Raw genomic sequence first — 22,885 nt, forward strand, 5'->3', positions numbered from 1 at the left:
TGATTGTGTTTTTCTTTACTCCAACACAAAGTAACAATTGTTTTAGGACACGTTCCACTGCCTCTTCAGGTGCCTTTCTCTCAACACATCAAACTCACTATTTGGTTTTTGGATTAAAGCTTTGAGGTGTTCAACTCCCTACACCTTGATCTGCCATTGCAATCTTGCCAAAGTTGTTTTAAATGCAGCTTTCAATCATTTAACAACATTATCTTCTATTAAGCTATTAAGTTTTTATTATGTCATTGATGTGAAAGGGACACTTGCAGTTATTACATCAGAATATACGACTGTATCAAATACATTTGCACACTATTTCAACTGGTTTTCATGCATTCATGTGTATGACTAGTCTAAACTAAAAAGAAATGTATATATATCTGATGCAAGCGCGAAGGTTAACGCTGGGATGAACATGACGTGTCAGCCATGAAAGGAGGATGGTCCCTGCTCAGAGGTGGATGGATATGACAGCAGTTCTGCCGGACAGCCTCCTGCTGCCGCCGCCACCTTCTCCTCTGCCCGCAGGACAAGCTCCTGTAGAAAGTTGGCCGTCTCCAGCACCAGGTCGCTCTCGTCATCTACAATTGAAAGAAATGGATCCGTCAATTAAAAACACGTTTAAATGTCTGTCAGTCATCAGATAGGAGTCTATATGAATCAATGAAGTGTTTGGTAAAAGTCAGGCGCTGAAAATAGCTTCCAGGGCTGTCGCCTCAAAACCAAACCTCCTCTGTGATGAGTGCTATCACGGCAGAGGAACCGGTACTGAAGAAAAGGCCATGTACATGCCACTCATCAGGGGACTGCATAGCATTCTATAAAAGGAAGTGCACTCCAGTGCCTCGCCTTCTAATTTCCTTCATGCACTGAAGAGGCTACTCTAGCTACCTGAGTTTTTCAGAATGCTATGGGTTTGTTGAGCAACGCTACACTCCACTACTGTCATAAATGCTGATGTTCGAGGCTGTGATGCCTTGTGGCTGTGTGTTAAAACAAGCTGTCAATGACTCTCTGAGGTTCTCACAGCACGAGTTCATGTTTCCCCTGGCTTTCGGCCGGCTGTTGCTATTGTACTGTGCTACTGCCAAGTGAAGGGCATCGACTGGGGTCATGGGGTTCCAGGACCCTCGTCATTCATGAGAGGCATCCTCACTCCCAGGGCTCGATCTGAAGCAACAGGCGCCACCTCACCACCAGCCCTGGATAAAGCCGCATCCTAACAATGTAATGTTGTCTCCGCCAGCAGGATCAATAGTGCCATCGAAAGACCATCATTCCAGACCCGGAGGTAGTGGACAGCTGTATGGGTCGGCTCCGTAACATGACCCATGTGCAGTGCCAGCTATGGCTAGAGGGGGCTCCCATTGCCAAAGCTGACTAGAGAGTACTCCTGGGGAGTCCATTCACAGACACCTGTTTGCAGAAGGAGATTGTTTCCAATGGAGGTTTCGTTCAAAGGGTCCAGAGTCTTGCGTTGTGTACCTTGCAAGCTTGTCTCCACATGGGCAAACCAGACAAGGTGGCTACACAGCATTGCATTCCCGATGACCTTCATTATCACTTTTCTCTGGCATACTTTGCAGGTGCAGGTGAGACTTCTTCATCGGTGCTTCGGACAACTGGCCCTCACCTTTAAGCTCCTTCAGGCGAGGCGCGTCACAGTCCTGTGACGTGTCCTGCTCCTGCATCGATCTGCACATCCTTTTGTGGGTAAACCAGTGAAGCTTTTGGCACACCAAATTGCAATAAGTCACCTGAAAAGAATACAAGCACAAACACGAGAGTATAAAAACATACTACTAACATGCAAGTAATAGCTGTGAGGCATGAAAAGAAATCACAAGAATAACATCCTCCATTTCCTCCACGTCTCAGGGGCTAGTTTTCATTGCTTTCTGGACTTTTTCACATGGCAGAATGACTGTGATGTCAATGACTAATGAGTTGCAGTGTCTATTTCTGGTTTCGTATGCGGGGTGCACGACTTCAAGTTCATATCTATTCATGCAGTTACTAGCCACAACCAGCCGCAGCTCTCAATCACCCATCCTTCAGATAGCCTCCAAGTGATTTTCACTCAGCAGTGTGGTGATGTCGAAAGTGTGATTTGATTTCATTTAAACAGATCTTTCAAATGAACTGGGACCAAGAGTTGTCTCAGGGAGCGATTTGTTCAATTTTGCACATGAGCAGATACAGATTTTTCTCATCACTAAGTTAGTTTTATTTTTAAAGGTGTGGCACAGCAGCCGTGTCATAGAGCATCTAGCTTGACTATGAATGTGCCGTCTGCTGCCCAGGGCCCTATGCCTAGTTGTTTAATGAATTGATTCCTAAAATATGAATTCTTGTAAATCAAAAAACAAGCAGCTACATATTCCAGGTGCTCTTTTGTTGTTTGATTGGACTAGATTGTAGACATTGTAGACAGTACATGCAACCGGGAATGCATGTTTTTTTTTTCTCAAAAATAAATAGACGAAGAAGACACCACAGATGGATCCATACTCTCCATTGTCAACGTCTTGATTGGTTTTTATTTGAGAATTTTATTTATCTTCTTACATTTCACTGATGACCTGTTACATGCTCAAATGGCGTCTTGAAAAACATTTTTTCAAATATTTGAAAATATGCACTTTTGTTCATATAACATATAGTCAGTTTCCGAATTTACTCAATAAAACCTCCTTAAATGTTTTTCTCTCTCAGACCTCAGTGATGAAGGCATTAAACAAAACTACAACAGAATCAAGAATCTAACCTCAACGTATCTGGATGGGATCAAGACTTTTTTGGGGGAAAGGATTGGGGACGTGATTTCTGAAGACTGATGGTACACAATTCAGACACTTGTTCATACTTTAAGTTTTTGTGCCTGACATGGAACCCACACATTATGGCTGAATGAGGTGCTTGTGTTTGACTTTTATTTTGATATATTTATAGATATGTTTTCACTTACTTGAGTAGCGGTGAACATGTTGTGGCCCTTATTTTTTTGATGGACATTTTCTGCTTCCTCAATGTGTTTTACTTTGTCTTGCCACCTGATAGTGTTGAGTTGTTTTTATAGTTTAGATTTATTCATGTGAAAATCAAACAACAAATTAAATTAATAAATAAAGATGGCATCCTATTGATCATTTTAAATAATATTGCCTCCCACTATTAAGGCATCAGAATGCTGTGCATTTTAATGGTCAGATATTTTATGGTCATGATATTTTACTTTATTTAGGCGGTAAATTACACAATATATAATAGCAAAATATTTACATCCAGTTAAGTCAATTATTCTATTTACATGTTCATTTCAGTGTACAGGATTCAATGAACCGAGTCACTAAAAGCAGTATTCATCCCCATTCTCGTGCCTCTCTGGCTCTCTTTTGCCACCCAGTCACCTCGCCACAGTCCCCGTCACTGACAGCTGCTGGAGCGTCCCAGGTAGCCCTTTGTCTTTGTGGGCCAGCCACAGCAATGGTTCTTTGAGGAAGAATTTTATACAAAGGAGAATGTGTCTTGTTTTTGTTTTCCTCTCTCTCACCCATGACACTTCAGCGGCTCCTTGTGGATTAGCGAAACATCCAACGTATATGCATTATTATACATTATATACATATGTATTTCACTGCCCACTATTTGACTTCACTCCACCGCAAATAATTTTCACAATTGTCTGTTATAATGTATTTTTTTTTATCATTTTGTCTCATGAAATGGTGTAACTTTTAAACTCAACAGTTAATGTCACTGCACATACTTACTGCTTTACAAAGGGAGCACCTCCTGTCAGCTCCTCTCTCTCCACATGTTGCACAGTAGTTGGCGTCTGCAAAAGCCATCTGACCGGTCAGTGCCTGTGTTAGCACCGAGAATGCTGTCGGGCTGTTTCCCTGGGAACATAAGTTTATCAACCATATTAAAGATATCCCACATGAATGTGAATCCCTAAAGCAGTTGGTTTGTGGAAGATGTCACGCTACACCTGTGTTCTCTGGAACATTCTTCACTTACAATCTCTACTGGTGCAAGGCTGCTCACCAGCTGCTGAAGAAGAGTGGCTTCACAGTAAGGGAACTTCCCAATGCAGTCTCGAATAAACTTCTCCTGGTATTGTGGGAAGCCATCACTATCTCTCCCCCTCAATAGACTTGTGAGGGAATCAAAGGCAAAAAAAAAACAAATATCAGTATGAGAAATTGACAGGAAAATGAAAATGGAGTCAAATAAAATAATATTTGACAACAGAGTACAAATGAGAAGCTGAGGTTCTTGGCCCCAGTGGAGGCAAATCAATGGGATGTTCAGTAGACTCTACCTTTTGACCAGTAAATCCAGCTTGTCATCCTGTTTCTGCAGGAAGGCCCGACACTTCTGTAGCACACAGCTGATGTAGTGCATCTTCATGGCCAGAACTTCATTCATGTCCTGCTGCTTCACACACTGTTCACATAGTAGATCCAGCACCAGCTGACACTTCTCCAATGCTGTAACATCGACCAGCACAGGGTCCTCCTTCACCAGCAAGACTATCTGTCAGATCAAACACCCATTTGGATCAGTGCTAGATGAACGCACACATCATAGTTGGCCTAAAGTAGCTTGATGAAACATCACCTCCATGCTGTTCACTTATACACAATTCTTTAAGAACTATCTATCAACACCTGTTGATAATATCAAATGCAGGGTGTCAAATTATGCACCAATGGCAATGTGCTTGCTTTCTGTTCAGTGGTTGATGGATCCATTTCATTTATTGAACTACCTGAAACAACAAGCAACAGTTCAGTGTTCTGTATTATTGTTGCTCAGCAATGTGTTCTTCCTGTTTTATTATGTGTGAACGTCAGCACTTTAGACCGACCTCTGATTTGAGGGATTACAAAGAACACAGCAATATTCTCCCTGGTGCTTAAAAAACCCGAGTGTGATGTTAATGTTTGCAGCTGCACCTGTTCAGGTCTGTTCAAGACTGTTTTTTGTTATATGTATTCTGTATTTTGTCTGACACGATAACATAATACATTTAACTGAAAATACTTCTCCTTCTTCTTCTTTTCCTTCCGGCTTCTCCCTTCAGCGGTCACCACAGCGGATCATCCTCCTCCATCTCACCCTGTCCTCTGCTTCCTCTTCTCTCAAACCTACAGACCTCATGTCCTCCTTCACCACCTCCATAAATCTCCTCTTTGGCCTTCCTCTCCACCTTCTGCCTGGCAGTTCCAACTTCAACATCTTCCTCCCAATTTCTCAATATTATTTGTAATAATATTTTCAACATTTTTTTTTAATAATTTCCCAATAGTACAGTTATTTTTCAAATGAAGACTAGAAGAGCAGGTATATAAAGTAGCTCCCATTTAGGTTTCCCTTCTGTCTTGGATTTCAGACTTTGCAGTTTATTGTTTGATGAATCACAGTTTGTTTGTTTTTTTATCAAAAGTCAAGGTTATGCAATAAAAATGTATATATCCAGTGAAAATTTGTTGGCTAATAAAATGCAACAATCAGAACCAGGATGGTTTCTGTGCTAACCACTAAGCCGCAGAGTACCCAATGACTATACATTCCGAACCTTATTCATACAGCACAGCCTCTTTAGGTAGACTGGTTTCATCCTCATGAAAACACAGAAGCTAACTGATCTACCACTTGAGTCCATTAATCGTTCAAGCAACGGCTCACATTGGTTCAATCTACCACACATCAGATGTGAGTCAGCCCTCTTCGAGAGAAGGGACTCTAAAGTCCAACTGAAAATGAACAGACTTCACCTTCACTGGGTTGAGATTGGTGGTCATGATGATCTTGTGCAGGGGCCCAGCCAGTCTGGGGGGGAGCTTGGGCTCCCTCTCCTGTCCCTGTGGTCGGGTATAGTAGTCCAGCCTGGCTGGTGAGAAGAAGTTGTTGATGACTGTTACACAGTCGTGCTGACCTAGAGGACGAGAGGAGACACTTTCTTGTCAAGTCCTTTTTCCGGTAGGGTCGGAAGCCTTGCTGTATGTAGGACTTATGTGTCCGAGAGAAGGAAAGTCAGCATGCATCACGTGATTGTCTGCTATCGTGTTGGGTACTAACTAAGAAGCATGAAAAAGTCCCCAGTGAAAATAAAACACAGGGCAACCATGTTGGTCAGTGTTGTTGAAGTGAGTTTGTTTCTAAATGTGCAAACCAGATCAGATGCTGATAGAGGGAGGCAGTGGGTCACACCCAGGATGAGACAGAGGGATTACACTGACTATTTGAAAATGTCTTGCTAAGTCACTCAGTGCTGAGGTGTCTCAGAAACACAGATGAAACTCTCCAGCCTGGTCCAAACTCAAATGAGCGACCTTGGTGATGGTGAGAATTACCTGCAGATATATTGAGTCCTCAGTAGAGCATGAGAACAGGTGCAAAGTATCATAGGCAGAGAGGCTACAACAACATCAGTTGAACGAATACATGCTTTAGATACAAGAACGCATCCTAATAAGCAACTTTTAGGACCTCAGACAGCACTTGTGAAAAACAGGATAAAGAAATCTGGAAGTAGCAGTGACAGGATGGCATTGAGGAAGAATGCAATGATGCTGATGTTTATGGTGGGCATGATGTGCACGGTGAGGATGTAATCCAGACGTCGCCCACCTACAAAAGCTGCCATCTGAGCAGCAGTGCGCCCGACAGAGTTGACCAGGTCGGTCTCAGCTCCTGCGTTCAGCATCATAGAAGTGATGTCCTTCTTTCCTTGGATGTGAAATTTACGCAATTCAATGACAGATCTAAGAAAATTCCGACATATCAGTTGTTCAGTACCTGAGAGACCAGCGAACATCAGTGCAGTGTATCCATACTCATGCTGGTTGCAGTTGACATCAGCTCCATGTTGCAGTAGGAGGTTACACATGTCTGCCTTCCCCTTATAGGCTGCATGCATCAGAGGAGTCATACCATTCTAGTGGGAGACAAGCAGCTGCGTTGGTTTCGTTCACACTTGTCTTGGGGACCAAGCACCCAAAACACAGATCTGAGTGTACATTACATCATTTTGACATGATTGCTTGGACTTTATGAAATATCAACATTCATTGATAACATGAAGAAGATTCTTATGAACCAATGAAACCTTGATAAAACGTTATGGGGATCAAAGTCATGCAAAAACTATTCTGTCCAGATGAATTCAAATTCTCAGACAAAGGAGTTGACATGCAAGCAGTAACAACAATTCATGTTCTTTCCATTACAATATTTTAGCAACTTAAGTGAAGCTCATTCTTGGTTCAACAAAAGAGTTGCGCCTTCAAGTGAGATGTTCCTTTAGTGGGAGGTGAAAGCATTTTAAATGCTTGGGAGTGTAAATGAGTGTGTCAGCTCCTCACAGCTGACTCTGACAGGGCCTGGTCCCTACATGTAGTGTCTATTGTGTGTCAGGGGGACGCCAGTCCCATAGCACTTCACCAGACCTCACCACAATGGAGAACATATGCTGCTTTGACATAAGTGTGTGTTCTCTGTGGGTGGGCTTCAGTACCACACATGCACGACTGACATCCTGTCAGCCACTCAAGCTGACTGTCAGACCACTACCTTCAGCGAGTCAAGAACTAAGTTCTTTTATACAAGTAGTCGCATTATCGACTGGCAACACCTGGTTTGACTGTTTGGTGGAGGCTTGCTTTGGGGCTGGGATTTTCATAGTGCGGCAGGGAACCAAGCAATTTGAAACAGTAAATAACACAAAGCTCACAGATTTGGGCCCCCCCCCAAAAAATAAGGAACCAAAATATGTATTTATGTACACATCACCTAATGATGTCACAACACTGAAATATGCAAATACTTAAAATTACGCCACTAAAACTGTTTCTTCTTCAGCTCATTCTCTCCGCATGTAAGATTGTGTTGTCATAAAGCGAACCCTCGAATAGTGCTGATGAACTCAAGTAAGTATTTGTGTGTATCTGTCCCACTAAAGACGCTCTCATACCTCATCCAGACAGTTGATTCTCATTTCGTTTGAGGAAAGAAGCTGCGCTGCTTCATGAACGTCGCCTGCACACAGAGAACATATTGAATCCAAATCAGGGCTGTCAAAATGACCACGCTAAAACATGGCAACTCTAGTGAGTCACTGATATTTTTGACACACGATTAACACACGCACGTTTCGAATGATCTTCCGTACCATCCACAGCAATGATCAAGCTCTTGCTTGTACGAATAAACGCTGCACTTGACACTGAACTATAGCTATAACAGAGTGTTTGTCTTTCCTATTTCCATCTTTGCTATGAAAAGGGCTCTTTTTCATTCACCCTTTGTTTTATACATTTATATTTCATACCGGGACTTTCAGCAGAATTAAGAGAGACATAGCTGACTATATTTTAATTCACACACTTGTACAAGAGAGCCTGTATGCACTAGCAGCCAAAGAAACATGAGCACCATTTCTGAGTGTGTTCTCCATCATTGCAGTGCTGTTTTTAGGGCTTGTCTTTTACAGTCTTTAAGCATGCTGTTGACCCTCTTCAGAGCTGTTTTGCTGGGTTGTTGGAGGAGACTGGATCTCTATCTGTTTGCATGAGGAAAGCGTTGTCTGGAACTGATAAAATCTTCCTCTAAATTACTTTTAGAACAGTGTGGGGTTCTCAATTGATTAAAAAATGTAATTGCAATGAATCACACTACAACCATGATTAACTTGTGATAAATAGCAATTTAAAAAGACTTTTTGTATCTTTGCTAAATGTACATTAAATGAAGGCAATACTTTTTTAAAAACTTTTTTAGTGAAACTCACAGAGCAATATAAGTAGTTACTGTAAAACCACCTCAGTAATATCAAGTCATCCATGCACTCTATAGTTGCACCTTATCTCCAAATGACCTCTAAAAAACCCGCATGTAATTAGAACAAGAAGTCTGACAATGGTGGAAGAAAGTTGAGAGTTCCCTCTCAAAAACATCACGTTATCAGTATCAGAGTTATGTCTTAATTACTCCTGCTTCTGCATATTCATTCATAAAACTTTGAAATTCTGATCTGAGAATTTGGCAACTCTTATTGAGTCAATGTATTAGTGTTGTCCTCATGTAAACACTGTTGACTGAAACTAAAACAAACTAAAACAAAAGCTAATGATTTAATGCTTATATTAGAATGTCACTTACCAGCAGCAATAACTTGTAGGATCTTTCTTTCGGATGCTGAGAGATCTCCTTTCTGTGGTGCAGCCATCCTGACCCTAGCGTCCGTCCTACTGTTTGTAACTGAGCTGTGAATAACCTGATTCACAGCAAAGTCTGAATGAAGTGAAAGTTGGAAGAGACCAACGAAGAAACATGGGGTGGGGGTGCTTCTCCCACACCAACTGGGGACTGTTTTTCCATAGCTACGTATAATCGTCACCTTGACAATGTTATATTTACTACTAAAACCATTTTAGATGCATGAAAATGCGATGTACTCCCTCGTCATATTTCACTTTTAAACGTCCCACGACCCACGGGTCTGTGTCAGACGCGTAGAAAAACCTCCGGCTGTATTAATACCATCATTTTATACGTCCTGTATTGACAGTGCAGTTTCCGTGCTGAAATGCATTTTTGCTCAAAATATTCAGCGGCCAAATTCTCTGCATCCCTAAGTAACCACTATGTCTATGAGAGGAAACCTGATCCAAGTAACAAAACAAGGAGTACAAGTTGTCTTTATTCTTTTGATGTTGCAGAGATTGCAAGACGACTGGTTATTGGGGGGAAATGTAGCTTTTTCATTCCACTTTCACAGTGTCACATCGAAGGCATTCAAATAAAATAAAAACGCTGTCACTAAATCTGTAAACGAAAATAACTTGAAAGCACAGCACTTCAGAATTGAATTTGGCATCGACTCATCGGAAAAAAAAAACTGGTGCTGTTTTACCTGTCTATATACATTCAGATAAAAATTAATTCTAACTCACAACATTCGTACACTCGAGAATAATAACTCTACATGAAAGATAACTAATCTTGTGGCACGTTATGGATACTTTACCAAGGTCAATCCTGCACCCAGTCAGAAAACCATAGTTCTGCCATGCGTGCATAGATCTTTTCTTATTGAAATTCGGGTTAAAATAACTTTTCTTGACGAACCCTGAGGTTGACATCAATGAAACTGGTATAGACTGAATCCCAAAATGGAATTGTGTGTAATCTCATTTGAAGCAAATACTATGCATAGCTCATAAAGGGGTTTTTTTTTTTGTTTGTTTTTTTTTTGCTTGTTTGTTTTGTAATTGCTTATTTATTTATTTATTTTTTCTTAGCATTTATGTCATAATGTCCAATTATGCTGCTGGGATGTGGAAATTCCTCTCTTGTGAGACAAAGGTTTTTCTTGTTTTATTAAAACAATTCTGTCATACTTTAGCCAACCAAATGATCTCCATCACAACATAACATACGCAATGCATTGACAACCGTAAATGGGAGAAAAGGAGTTTAGAACACCTTCATTGCGTTGGTATGATGGATTATCGGCATTATAACTGTACGGACGAAAGTCTTGAACTTAAACAAGTCGCATCTCCCATTTCCGGTATACATTGCGCTACAATATGAGCCAGACAGAACAGGCTTCCTTTTATTTTTTGAAAGTCACTACTCCCATTTCCGGAAAAGCCTGCCTCTGACTTGACACTTGTTCTCCCCGCGTTCATCCAGGTTCGACCGAACGGTGCGCCGGTATCCAACACGGAAGCTCAAGTGTTGGTCGCTAGCTCGGTAACTGATCGCGAAGAATTGTCGTACTTATTTTCAATTGCATTGTCCGAGGAATTGGGTGGTTCTGAACGTCCAACATGTGCTGCGCCGGATACACCTGCTCCAAACATTTACTCTGCGTCATCAACATCTTGTACATGGTGAGTAGCGCCGGAATTGAACATATGGACCGCTCTTACTCTCCCAGATCACCTCTTGGTGAAGTGTGGTGATGGAACTATGCTGCCGTGAAAAGCAGGTGTGGGGCCAGGGATCAATAATTCAGCGCAGGATCAGATGATCGTCCACATCCATGCCGCAAACAGAGCACAGTTTCATCCTGACCCCCGAGTTCTGGTCCAGTTCTCCAAAGACTGACATTTCCGTTCATCAGCAGAGGAAGTCCGTTCTTTGTCTCGTGTCTCAGAGAGGCTTCCAACGCCTAAACTGTGGGAATTCAAAAGTATTACTAAAACTTAAAGCGAGAACCTTTGAACCCGTCTGAAGAGTTTCACGGTGAGCTCACATTGGACTTTGACATATGTCAGGATCAGGAAGACAACTCCTCAACTTGTGTTGAGAAGCTTGTGGCCACAGATATGTACTATTTAGATATAACTATTTAGAATGTTTGTCATGCTGTGACCGAGCCACAGCAACTTGCTGTGTGTTTTCCTTTTCTTTTTAGCAATAAGCTGCTTATACATTTCATAGGTGAAGTTGATTTTGTCATGGTGAAATTAACATCATGAGTAGAATCATTCTTTCCAAGTATCAATTGACAGTTCCTGCTAATGTTGTACTTCAAGCCGGAACATCTTTGCTTCTACCCGTACAACAACCTACTGTAGTTTAGTCCAAATTTGCTTGTCTATTGGACAGTGATCCACCTTGACAGAGATGCTGGTTCTTGTGTTACAGATGGTTGGTCTTCTGATGATCGGCATCGCTGCATGGGGCAAGTGGTTCGGTCTGGTCTCCAGCTTCCAGGTAGTGGGAGGAGTCATCGGAGTGGGGGTCTTCCTCTTCTTTGTGGCTCTTGCCGGACTGGTGGGAGCAATGAAGCACCACCAGGTCCTGCTGTTTTTCGTATCCTTTAGTGTTATGGTCCTGCCGTCGGCTTTGGAAATGCATCGTACGTACTTCATTTGTCTTCTGTTATTCTTATTTAGATGAGTTGGAAAATTTGCTCCGTCCAAACAAATGCTCGCCCTGTTAGCATGTTGGACTGAAATTGTCAACTTCATTGTTTTGGCTTTGGGGATGGATTTAAAGTAAGCAATCCCAAATGAACTTAGACTGCACTTACATTTTCATTATGAAACCATTCAATTTCTGCCAGAATGAATGTGACTATTGCAAAGTTTTTTGTTTCTGTTTTTGCCACACTGAACTTCCACACCCCATCGGTCAGGGGTTGGATCTGTCATTCATGTCTGTGTGTAAGCTAGCTGCCAGCAGTAGGGTGGGAGAGAATGTGGCGCTAAAGTGGAGACAATAAGTTTCATGATATGATATGATATGATATGATATGATATGATATTATATTATATTATATTATATTATATTATATTATATTATATTATATTATATTATATTATATTATATTATATTATATTATATTATATTATATTATATTATATTATATTATATTATATTATATTATAATACATTATATTATACTACATTATATTATATTATATTATATATATCAGTCATTTCTTGAATTGCTGGTTGATTCAGACATGTAGTCAGTTAGACTGTCCCCCTGCTTGCCGTCTTTTGTTCCCTGTTTTTTCCCTAACAGTCAATCCTAGTACATGATCATCCTGTTCATGGTGTTTATTGTGCAGTTTGCTGTTTCCAGTGCATGTTTGGCCATTAACCGTCAGCAGCAGGTAAGTAATGCATTTTACTACACTTCAGAGTGCAAATACAGTGCTTTCCACATAGTCATAATAGATGGTGATTATGAATCTGTGTCTGTAGGTATTATTATTATAGCCGTAGTATAGCTGTTTTTTGCATCAGTGGCCATTAGTTATCAAGCAAAAGTGATGTTTTTTTTGTCTTCCAATAATGAATTGTAAAACCTATCCTTCAGTCGACTGAGAGTGGCTTCTTCTATGTCAGATGACGCGAGAAGACAGGTTTGATCGCTTGTAATGTGTGGTGGTCCTAGACACAGACAAAGCAGATACCATTCAGGTCATATGGGGGCAACAAGAGCAAAGAAATAAACCACATGCCTTGAAGCAGTCCCTCTGTGGAGTGTTGGCAAATTAACCCCAGCAGTTTAATGGTACGTTGCAGATTGGTTTTCCACAAGATCTGTGGCATTATGATCAAGTGACTACAGCCTGACAGCTGTGACATTTGTTGACGTCACATCCTGTGAGAAACTGGTGTCTAATGACTGCATGCCAGAGGAAGTGTCCTGCTTCCAGTCCACAGGACAAAAGAGAGTCTGGGTCCGGGTTGGCTCTTTGCTGGAGACAGAACCATCTGGAACTGAACACACTCAAAATAGTGGCAGTATTAAAGTGGACTTCAGAAGATGCCCCAGTTCCCGCATCTGGAAAAGCACAGTGCCAATGGTGGAGATCTAGCTGGGATCTTCATCTCACAGGACCTGAAGTTGGCCCCTACAGAGATGGCTTCATCTCAAAGACCCACCTGAGAATGCACTAGCTGTAGAAACCTGCCTGTTCAGTTCTCTCCACCTCCATCATGTCTTGTCTGACTCCAAGTTAGGCGGTCATCTTGTGATTTTGTGGTGCTCAACAACCAAGTGCATCTGGCTATGTATGTCCATGTGGCTGTGCTGCAGGAGGAGCTGCTGGAGGTCAGCTGGAATAACTCCCCCAACACCCAGAGAGATGTCGAGAAGAACCTGAACTGCTGTGGCTTTAAGAAGGTGGATTTCAACAGCACCTGTGCTGCAGTGAGTTCGCAGCTTCACTGTTCACCTGTAGCAAGGCCTCTCATCACAAGTGATGAACTATCTGGCTCTGCCACAGGCCTGTTTCCCGAACCGTGCATGTGTGCCATGTGCAGACAAGATTCAAGCCCATGCTGGGGAAGCACTACAGTTTGTGGGTGGGATCGGACTCTTCTTCAGTTTCACTGAGGTGAGTGCTTCTTCTGCAACATGTGACAACAGTAAAGTGATGCTTCTAACTAAACGACACAGACACAGAGATGGCGATAATCAGGGTGAGGCCACCGTTTTGTGTCAGATGCAGGGTTTGTCTCCACAACACTCTGACAAGGGGTACTACATTTAGTAGTTTAATAGATCCCAGTGAGTCGCATAATTTTTTCATTATGTGCAGAGGCGTTTTCATTTCATAGTTTCCATGTGTGCTGCGGCACTGACAGACCGAAAATAACAACTACCAGTGAAAGTCTTGTCTACTTCTAGAACCTTGTGTATGAGGTATTAAAATGTGTATAAGTAAATTTCACTCACTTGATACTTAAGGCTTACATCATTCCCCATTGTGGGAAGAATAAAGACAGTTTTGCAAAGTTCTTTCCATGACAGTTGCAAAACAAAAGAGCTTTGGATGTTTTCATACCGTAAACTGCTGACTAAACAAATAGTCACGGGGCCCGCTTTACACGTGATCACGTTGAAGCGTTTTGTGATAAATGCCCATATCCTTGCTCTTGTTCAGTTTGGATTCCAAGAATTCTCATTTTTTTCTCTTGGTTAGATCCTGGGAGTGTGGCTCACTCATCGCTTCAGGAACCAGAAGGATCCAAGGGCAAACCCCAGTGCCTTCCTTTAAACCCCCACTTTACCTCATAGGTTTTTTTTTAACATCTTGGATGACAGAAGGATCTGCTTTTACATTCTGATATGGATTAATAATGTGATATGGATTTGTGCTGCTGTGAGAACGGAGATATGCTGGTGTTAGCCAAGAGCCGCCTCAGCTCACTGCATAACTACATGTGAGCGACACTGTGTGTTTGTTTGTATATATGTGTGTGTGCTTGTTTTACCTTTTGCTTTAGGGGCTTTTCACACTGTGGGTTCTGTCTCGGGCGGCCTGGGTCCGATTCTCCCCCTTTACTACCCGGCATTTAACATGTTTGTGTGGAGTCGCGCTGTACACGTAGTCTCTGGCATGTAGCGCAGTTGCCTGAGGCAAGAAGCTCACCACCCGTGGAGAGTTTCCCGAGACAAAGTGCAGGTCTCTTGCCGGGATCAGGCCAAAACCTGACTCGCTTGTGTTCACATCTTGGACTTGTGAACTGAAAGAGCTTAGTCTCCAGACAGAACCTGCAATGTCAAAAGCCCCTTACATTGTCACCAACACTGACATCAACTAATACAATTAGAAAGAAGAAATTATGTGTTTTCATTTCGTGTATGCAAAACTGAAAGTTCAATAGAATTTCGTTTTCATGTACTACCATGAAATGCATTGTGATTCTCACGAGGTCCTCATACGTGGGTCACACGCAGCTGCCATCTTGTGACGTCACTGGAGGCACCAAGCAACGGTGCACTGTGCACTGAAACGTCCAAAGTAGTGGCGATATCAGTGAATAATGAGGGATTTGCCAGCATTTTTTTAGAAAGAAGAGCAGATTCATGTAGCGAAGGACTGAACGGTAACATAAGGATAATGTAAAACTCTCTTCAGAAGGGTCAGCAGTTCAAAACATTTAATGTATGTAATGTAATTTTGTGTAAGCAGTAGGACTTGCTCTGCCTTTTACCGGTGAGTATCGACACTTCCTCACCAATGATAGCTTGCTGTTTGTTTATATTTTGTTTCTGGTGGAGGCAAACTTTCAGGGCAAAATAATCCTGCAAAGCAGCAAAACCCAGATAGTTGCGACTTGTCCCTCATTCTTTAAACTTGCTTCACCAATTTCTGATGACGCTCTTCGTCTTTTGGTTTGAGGAACAGGCTTCCATGCTCACTGGCACCATTAGAACATGCAGTTGTCATGCAATGGTTTGGCGTTTCCCCTCTGATACTGAAGCTCAGGAGCTTTTTGACCTGCATTCCAAAGGTGTGCCGACATCCTGTGACGTCACCAAGGCTTGATACCGGCTTTGGCTTTGATTTACTTAGAACTGCTACATGTTGCATATTTATGCATCTTTCCAGAGGTGTGTCAATGATACTCTAAAGACCCCCCAAACAGAATCACTGTGTTTATGCATGTTGGTCCCCTGATGGAAAGACACTTCGACAATGCATTCTTCACTTCCACAATCTTTGTTGTATCTTGATAAAGCTGTATGAAGTAATAACTACAGCTGTGTTTGTGTGTTTTGGCTTGTTTAGATTAGCTCTCGTGTTTCTTTTTTTCATCCCTAACTAAACAAACACAACCCCTTTCCCAGCAGACAAAAGTGGTCCTCTCAAACCAGTCCTTTTATCTACAAGTTATACATAAGAGCCCACCCCCAGAATTGTTTTCAACATTCACTCATTCATTACTGAGAATCAACAGATCAGCAGATTTCATTTTTCTGACTGTTCCCTGTTGTTGATAATGAAGTATTTCAAACTTCTGGCTTCTACACTGTGAATTAGCCTTTGCTCCTGCTATGTTCTTCATGTTTCCATCAGTGCTTTCAAAATGTCCATTAAACTGACTTATGCTAACTTGATGAATCCAGGATTTGTTGTCACAAATGTATGATGTGTCAAAAGTTCACCACATTCTTCAGTAATGTCTCTCAGTCAAAGAAAAGGGGAAAAGGTTTCGATCGCCTTCTCTCTTCAAACTATCTCAGTTGTTTTCACACTCTCCACACTCTTCAGCCATTTGTGTTGCCATAAGCGTCTCCAACAAGAAAACACTACTGCAGTTCTGAAGTAGAATGCACAAGTTTTGCATCTAGATTTTAAACGGTGCCAGCAACATTTTTCATTCATTTGATTTGTGATTCTTTGTACATGTTTCTACTGCTATGCCGTTTTGCCATCTTGCTCGAACTGTGACAAGGCAAAACATCAGCCCCTAAAGTGGCACTGCTCTGACTCAAAAATAACTACACAGCAGTGTAGTAGTTATCATTGCAACACACTCAATCGTCGGAGGGAATAACATCAGAATCCTTTAGCTGGGAATAAACCTTTTATATTTATTCAAAAGACACTTGACATGGACAGCAGTAATAACAGGAGATGGGAAGAATGAGTTGAATTTCTGTCATGGTGGAGTTTACAGCTCAGACTTGAGCAGCTTCTTTGCCTTCTGCATGTTGCTGATCACTGAGAAGAGAGAGAGAGAGAGAGATTAGAAAGTGTCAGGAACCCAATAACAACAACCATCATGTCCCGCACTTACAGAGTTTGATGTCAGTCGGCTCATAGGCGTACATCCGGTTGGCATAGCGACCCACAATGTCAGCCCTGACAGTCATGGCTGGGTCTGCGGAGAGACAGTGAATCAGCCAGGACCATGGAATATATATTACTGGAAATTCTGTGAATTATTATTGTAACCTGCACCCAAGATGTAGCTGTTGTAAATCATGTTGCTATGAGTCAAAAAAAAGGTTCTTACCAACAAAGATGATCCTGGGAACGTACTGACCATCAGGAGACAGATGTTTGTCGGTGGTTTCATACTGTGGCAAAAAGAGACAGGTCACATCAGACACTACTGAGCTGGGGCATTTTGCAGTGATGCTAGACAGACAGTCTGTAAGGCTGGTTCTAACTCAGGTGTAATCAAACTGAAACTGTCATAAGATGAATGAGTGATAGGGAGTTAAAGGAAGACGCTACCATCAAGTTGATGACGACAAAGTCTTCATCCAGAATTTTCTGCAGCTCGTTGTCCTCAGCAAACACCTTCTTCAGAGCTGCAGCAGAAACATGTTGCAGTCAACAACAGACCCACCTGCTAATTCTGTGAATGATCATCTCGCTCCAAGAAAAGATTTTCAGGATTTGCCATGAACTGTAAATGTATCCTTTACTTATTTACATTTTCTTCTGTCTTCTATTCTAGTGTTTATCCTTACCCTGAATAATAATGCAAACTCATTTCCCCGCCATATTTTTTACAAGTATTATAATGCTGTATGTGCATTTCACTTGTTTTTAATACACCAAACTATCACTGTTTTAAAGTTGAAGAGTGTTCACTTCCACCTGTCATATCTATATCAATAGACTTCACAGCAGAAATTTGTTATTACTTTATGTTCCAGTTTCATGTTTTCTACCCTTTTTCTTTTCTTCGTCTCCTCCTTTCAACATTTTAAGTATTTATTCCCATTTTAAGTATTCATTTTCCTGCTGCTCTGGGCAGACTCCACCTTTTGGAAATGTGTGATAAGTGAATAAAGTTTTCTGCTATTCATTGTGCACTATTTTCAGAAATGTGCATTGTCCCTGTCAAAACATTTCTGTTGAAATCTGCCTGAGCGGGCCGCAGGAACTCACCTTGGCTGTGTGGGCAGTCTTCTAAGTGGAAGAGGACCATCAGAGGCTTGTTCCTTCAAACAGAAAAACTTTCAGTCAGCATCTCAGTCATAGGACTTCCTAATCCTTTGGAGGAGCAGTTCCTCACCTGGACCTGGACCAGTACAGGGCCTCCTCATACGTCTGAGCCCAGACCAGTTGGTCACCCCACCCTGAGAAGAGAGTTCATCAAACTACTGGCATCATAATGCCGCTGGCGTAAATGACCTCACTGACCTCTGGACAGAGTCTGGGGCACCCGCCTCCCGGATTTGGGCATGTATTTGCCGGTGGTGGCGCACACAGCCATCAGGACCAGGAGCAGAGACAGAGCAGCCTTGATCATTTTGACCAGATTAGAGTTGTTTCTGTCGAGGACTGATGGAGACAGTTGAAGAACTCTGCAAGAATTGGTTGATATTTTACTCAACAGTAGTTCATATATTAATGCATTCTCTCCGGAACAGACATTAGACTTGTTTTAACTCTGCTAGCCTCCCGTTTAAAGTAAGAAAGCAACCATGAACAAAAACTCAGAATCAGTCATCCATGCTTCCAAATCTGTGGCACGAGAATAAGATGACAGAAAGTGAATGAAGGTGTCTCACCTGTTCCAAGAGAGCAAAGGCAAGTGAGGAGCTGGACCACAGTTCCTGAAGTTGCTGTACCTCCACTTTCACCTGCCAGCTATTTAAGCACCTGTTCAGGCTTGGCTCCGCCTTCCTTTCATACATCAGTGATGGTTGGAATTCCGGGTCAAACAACCTGGTAGAAGGCGGGTCGGTGTTTGAAGATCAACAGTTGAATTATTTCTACCATGATTCACATCCGGAAAGTGCCGCACTGACTTAAAATTCCACTTTTTCGCAAATATGCAAATAATTCGATCACAATTTTGATGGACGTTTATGACACGCTTATTCAAGGATTTCTCACTGTTTGGGACAAAAATCAATGGGATTTAGAGAAAGCTATCACACCACTGACCCATCACCTTCTTATGTTGATACTCATTTTCTGTCTCAGTCTTACCGCTAACCCCCATTTGAACAGCGCCTGACATAGTCCCCCGGTCCCTAATGGTGAATTTGGTGTCACTTTTATTGGTATGTTTTGCGTTTTAGCATTTTGGTTAAAAAAATGTTTTGTGCAAATAGTTTCTCACAATGGATGTATGTAATATTCATTCATTCAAGTGAAAAGTAACTCTATCTTTGACACTTTACCTTGAGGTTTCATCTCATCAACGTAATGAGGCTGTGTCTACAGTGATGTGGTAGCGTTCAACATAGACCATGACTAAATTTGAACTGTTTCCGGGATTGCACAGAGTTGTTCAAAAGAACTACCATACCTTAATCCAGTCATACTGAGGCAAATGTCGCGGGCCGCGCCATATTTGTAACAACATGATGTTAATACAAATAGCGTTTTATTCCCTGCATGTGCACCTCAAGTCCACCTCATTTTCCTGCTTCAGATCAGATGACTTCAACATTTTCCCATCCATGTTTATAAAAGGTAGCATCTAAGGCGTTGTAATTGCAGTATAACGCCTTATGTATAACGTATTGAAGATAAGACCTTGACCGTTGATCTGCTACTGCTATTATATCAGCTCGCTCACAATGGCTGCTCCAGTCATTACTCACATCATTTCCATGTTTCCAGTCTCATTCAGAGTTTGGCCTCTAGGTGTCTGTGAGTCCATGGTTCATTTCAGATTGATGTGAAGAGACAATCAAACTTGAATCGCAGTTTGTCTTTGTTTATGAATTTTCAAGTAGCCTTTGTGTAATCTCTGTCACATCACGATGGGGCGAATTCCTGTCGCAGAGTCCTGGTCTTGCTTTGGTGACACTACACACTATCACTTGAATAGGATACAAATAGAGCACTGCAGCTAACTCATCTACCTTTATTTCATTTTTGGAAATTTTGGATCTTGTGCATGCTATGGTCGAACTGAGGGTTGGCAGGGATTTTGGTCGGTAGTTAGCGTCTCCTTCAAAGAAGTGTCTCTGTCCCCTCCCTGGCATGAATAGGTGCTTTGTTACTGTGTGTGTGTGTGTGTGTGTGTGAGTGCTGATTCATCACTCTGACATCCTGGAGACACACACTCGCAGGCGTTGCTGCTGCAGAAAAACATTGATCACTGGACCAGATATATCCAACTGTGGACTGCTCCAAACTGGGATTTCTTTGGTGAAGCGCTTACACAGCAACACATTTGATTTTTAGTACAACTAACTGTGGTTTGGCTTCAATTGATTAGAATTTCCACACTTTTTTTTGAAAGCCCTAATGGAACAGCAATTTTCAAAAACTGTTGCTTGCAACACTGGGGTTTGAACCTAAAACCATCTGACCAGTATAACTGCACGTACCCTTGTATTATCAGCAACCAACAGCTACAATGGAATCCTATTGTATTGTAGCTGAGATTACAGACCAGCAAATTCTGAGTATTGCGTTGATGTAATTGTGGATATAAATAGATGATGAAGGTGGTCATTTATGAATACTCCACATTAATGTAACTGAATGAATGAATCCATGAATGTTTATTTCAATCCTTTGATACATTACAAACATTGTAAACGTGCTACTTTACATGTCACATGACTATTTTATGATATGATATATAACTAATATACCTAGCTTGCACCTAATTTTGAATCATAGTAACAGGTTGAGTAGAAATGTTGAAACGATTGGAGGTTATTTGCTCGTGAATATGAATTCAGTTGTGAGTCTAATACTGAGTGTGAGTGGCCTGTGGAAGTGTGTGAGAAATGAGTTGGTTCTGGAGCAGGATGCAAGAAGGCTGAGGTGTCCTTAGCTGAGGAATACCTCAGCACTGGGCGTGTTGACACTTCCCTGGTCAATATTGAAACTAGGGGCTGGGTTAAACACATCACATTCAGCAGCTGCACCAAGCCCTGCCCTAATAATACGGATGTGACCACCCTCCTCCAACAGACATACAAACAAACAGCTGCCAAGCACAAACAGGATGCAACAACCTGGTTTCAACAAGACTCCTCCATATAGCCAGATGAAAATGAATGTTCCTGGATGACTGACTCATCCCAAGCACCCAAATGAGCCATCAGGCTAAACATACTACTAACCATGTCATTTATACCATGTTATCTTCATGCAATGTTTTCAATCAGGTCATGTTTGTGAGATGTTGCCATAACAATACAATACAGTTCAAGAACAAACAGGCAGAGAAATGAATCGTGGGCTGACAGACCAGGACCCCGGTCCAGATGACCCAACCCCATCACTTCACCCTCACCTCAGCCTCCGCAACCATAGCACTGGCTTGAAACTTGCTAGCAGGGCTGCTGCTCCCTCCACAGACACATGCGGACTCCACTCGCTGTGTACAAACACACTTGAGGTAAGCAGGTATTTAGAAGCTCTTATGGAGAATATTGTGTCTCATTACCAGCTCCTCAAATGTTATTATACAGCTTGAAATGAGATCTTGACCTGTGGTTTTCCCTTGTTGTTCCAGCTATTAAGCCATCCATCTTTCACTACCCACAGATAAATATTTATTACCCCAAATTTGGCTGAGTTGTGCGAGTCTGAGTATTTCCTTAATAATGCTTGGGGGCCTCTTTTTCCAGAACAAATGGACCTGGGGCCCATTCAAGTGATAGACCTGATTCATGAATCTTGATTTCATTGGTGCTCAATAACCACATTTAATCTACTTAGACATAAACAAGTCAAAACATTTTCAAATGTCATGAAACCATGAGACCATCTCAACAAAAAAAATGATATTTATTCGTCAAATAAATACCCAATAACCAAAATAAAGTCCAACCAGCAGCAGAACCAGGTGCAAGTCGTATTCATCAAATTTACTAAATTAAAAAAAAAAAACTCTTGATGCTAACAGTTGAGAAAGTTGGAAAGACTGTACAAATAAATTCTGAATAAAACAAATATAATAACAGTAAGTCTAAATATAAATATCATAAAATAAAAATACATGTTTTCTAAATAAACTCTATAGAAGATACAAGTACAGTGTTAAGTTTAAAGTATCATTGTAAAATCGTAAATTTTAAAAACTGCTTCAACGGGTGCTTTCATGAGCTTTTGCTGTTGGGGGACGGCGTCACTTTATAATTTTTTTCTTTTCAAGAACTTCTATTAAAAATTTGCAACTGAATGAGAAAAGCTCATTGTTCTGAGTTATACAACCCAGAAATACAACAATAGGATTGGGCATTTTAGCCCACATTGTCATGTGCTAGGCACAGTCTCGGGTGCATGCTTTTCTATATAAAAACGGTATTTTTTCAACTCACCATATATACGGGGTCAAACAGAGGTATGTAAAATTTATTATTTAATATATATGATATCGGCCTTGTAGCTAATTATATTGGGATATGAGTTTTTAACCCAGTTACAAAATCTCTCACCAGTTCAGACCCTATAAAGCAAATAGGACCCTCCAGTCGACTCTGTCTTCGCTGCTCCTCTGTTGGACAATATTAAGGACACTATGAAAGCCTTGTCGGACCATTACAAACCCATTCTTATCATCTTTATTATTTTGGGAAGATCTTTTTGCAAGAATGAACAGTATTTTTACATTGGGAGACTTGTTGGAGGATTTTACATTCATTATGACTTTTCCCATGTTCCTCTTTTAA

At 41.4% G+C, this 22,885-nt stretch overlaps 3 protein-coding genes across 4 annotated transcripts; 1 reads left to right on the forward strand and 2 right to left on the reverse strand.

Annotated features, from left to right (window-relative positions):
• Positions 1–248: 248 nt before the first annotated feature.
• LOC128757881 (ankyrin repeat and MYND domain-containing protein 2-like) lies at positions 249–9,259 on the reverse strand. Of its 2 annotated transcripts, none has more exons than XM_053863502.1 (10): positions 9,172–9,259; positions 7,985–8,049; positions 6,811–6,949; positions 6,643–6,741; positions 5,787–5,947; positions 4,328–4,542; positions 4,051–4,159; positions 3,774–3,902; positions 1,634–1,757; positions 249–581 (listed from the first exon to the last, which is right to left on the reverse strand). In XM_053863502.1, exons 1-10 carry the CDS (start codon positions 9,236–9,238, stop codon positions 424–426), a joined length of 1,266 nt encoding a protein of 421 aa, XP_053719477.1. In that variant the 5' UTR covers positions 9,239–9,259; the 3' UTR covers positions 249–423. The 2 variants fall into 2 exon arrangements, with proteins under 2 accessions (XP_053719477.1, XP_053719476.1); XM_053863501.1 differs by having other exon boundaries at positions 4,024–4,159.
• A 1,414-nt stretch (positions 9,260–10,673) lies between these two features.
• tspan13b (tetraspanin 13b) lies at positions 10,674–17,953 on the forward strand. The gene is made up of 6 exons (XM_053863920.1): positions 10,674–10,910; positions 11,671–11,838; positions 12,567–12,647; positions 13,580–13,693; positions 13,770–13,880; positions 14,469–17,953. The coding sequence occupies exons 1-6, from the start codon at positions 10,848–10,850 to the stop codon at positions 14,541–14,543; spliced, it is 612 nt and encodes a 203-aa protein (XP_053719895.1). The 5' UTR covers positions 10,674–10,847; the 3' UTR covers positions 14,544–17,953.
• agr2 (anterior gradient 2) lies at positions 16,880–18,842 on the reverse strand. The gene is made up of 8 exons (XM_053863921.1): positions 18,806–18,842; positions 18,435–18,598; positions 18,307–18,370; positions 18,180–18,232; positions 17,517–17,593; positions 17,293–17,356; positions 17,074–17,157; positions 16,880–16,997 (listed from the first exon to the last, which is right to left on the reverse strand). Exons 2-8 carry the CDS (start codon positions 18,541–18,543, stop codon positions 16,948–16,950), a joined length of 501 nt encoding a protein of 166 aa, XP_053719896.1. The 5' UTR covers positions 18,544–18,598; positions 18,806–18,842; the 3' UTR covers positions 16,880–16,947.
• Positions 18,843–22,885: the final 4,043 nt, after the last annotated feature.

This window comes from Synchiropus splendidus, chromosome 4, assembly GCF_027744825.2.
Source record: "Synchiropus splendidus isolate RoL2022-P1 chromosome 4, RoL_Sspl_1.0, whole genome shotgun sequence".
Classification (NCBI taxonomy): Eukaryota; Metazoa; Chordata; class Actinopteri; order Syngnathiformes; family Callionymidae; genus Synchiropus; species Synchiropus splendidus.

Excerpts from the sequence above, each read along its gene's own strand:
- agr2 (XM_053863921.1), bottom strand. The coding sequence starts at position 18,543 with ATGATCAAGGCTGCTCTGTCTCTGCTCCTGGTCCTGATGGCTGTGTGC. Across the intron at positions 17,158-17,292 it reads TCCCAGGATCATCTTTGTTG|ACCCAGCCATGACTGTCAGG; the intron begins GTAAGAACCTTT and ends GTCTCTCCGCAG. Across the intron at positions 16,998-17,073 it reads GCCGACTGACATCAAACTCT|TGATCAGCAACATGCAGAAG; the intron begins GTAAGTGCGGGA and ends CTCTCTTCTCAG.
- tspan13b (XM_053863920.1), top strand. The coding sequence starts at position 10,848 with ATGTGCTGCGCCGGATACACCTGCTCCAAACATTTACTCTGCGTCATC. Across the intron at positions 13,694-13,769 it reads TCAACAGCACCTGTGCTGCA|GCCTGTTTCCCGAACCGTGC; the intron begins GTGAGTTCGCAG and ends GCTCTGCCACAG. Across the intron at positions 13,881-14,468 it reads TCTTCTTCAGTTTCACTGAG|ATCCTGGGAGTGTGGCTCAC; the intron begins GTGAGTGCTTCT and ends TCTCTTGGTTAG.
- LOC128757881 (XM_053863501.1), bottom strand. The coding sequence starts at position 9,238 with ATGGCTGCACCACAGAAAGGAGATCTCTCAGCATCCGAAAGAAAGATC. Across the intron at positions 8,050-9,171 it reads CCTACAAGTTATTGCTGCTG|GCGACGTTCATGAAGCAGCG; the intron begins GTAAGTGACATT and ends CTCTGTGTGCAG. Across the intron at positions 5,948-6,642 it reads TCAGATGGCAGCTTTTGTAG|GTCAGCACGACTGTGTAACA; the intron begins GTGGGCGACGTC and ends CTCGTCCTCTAG.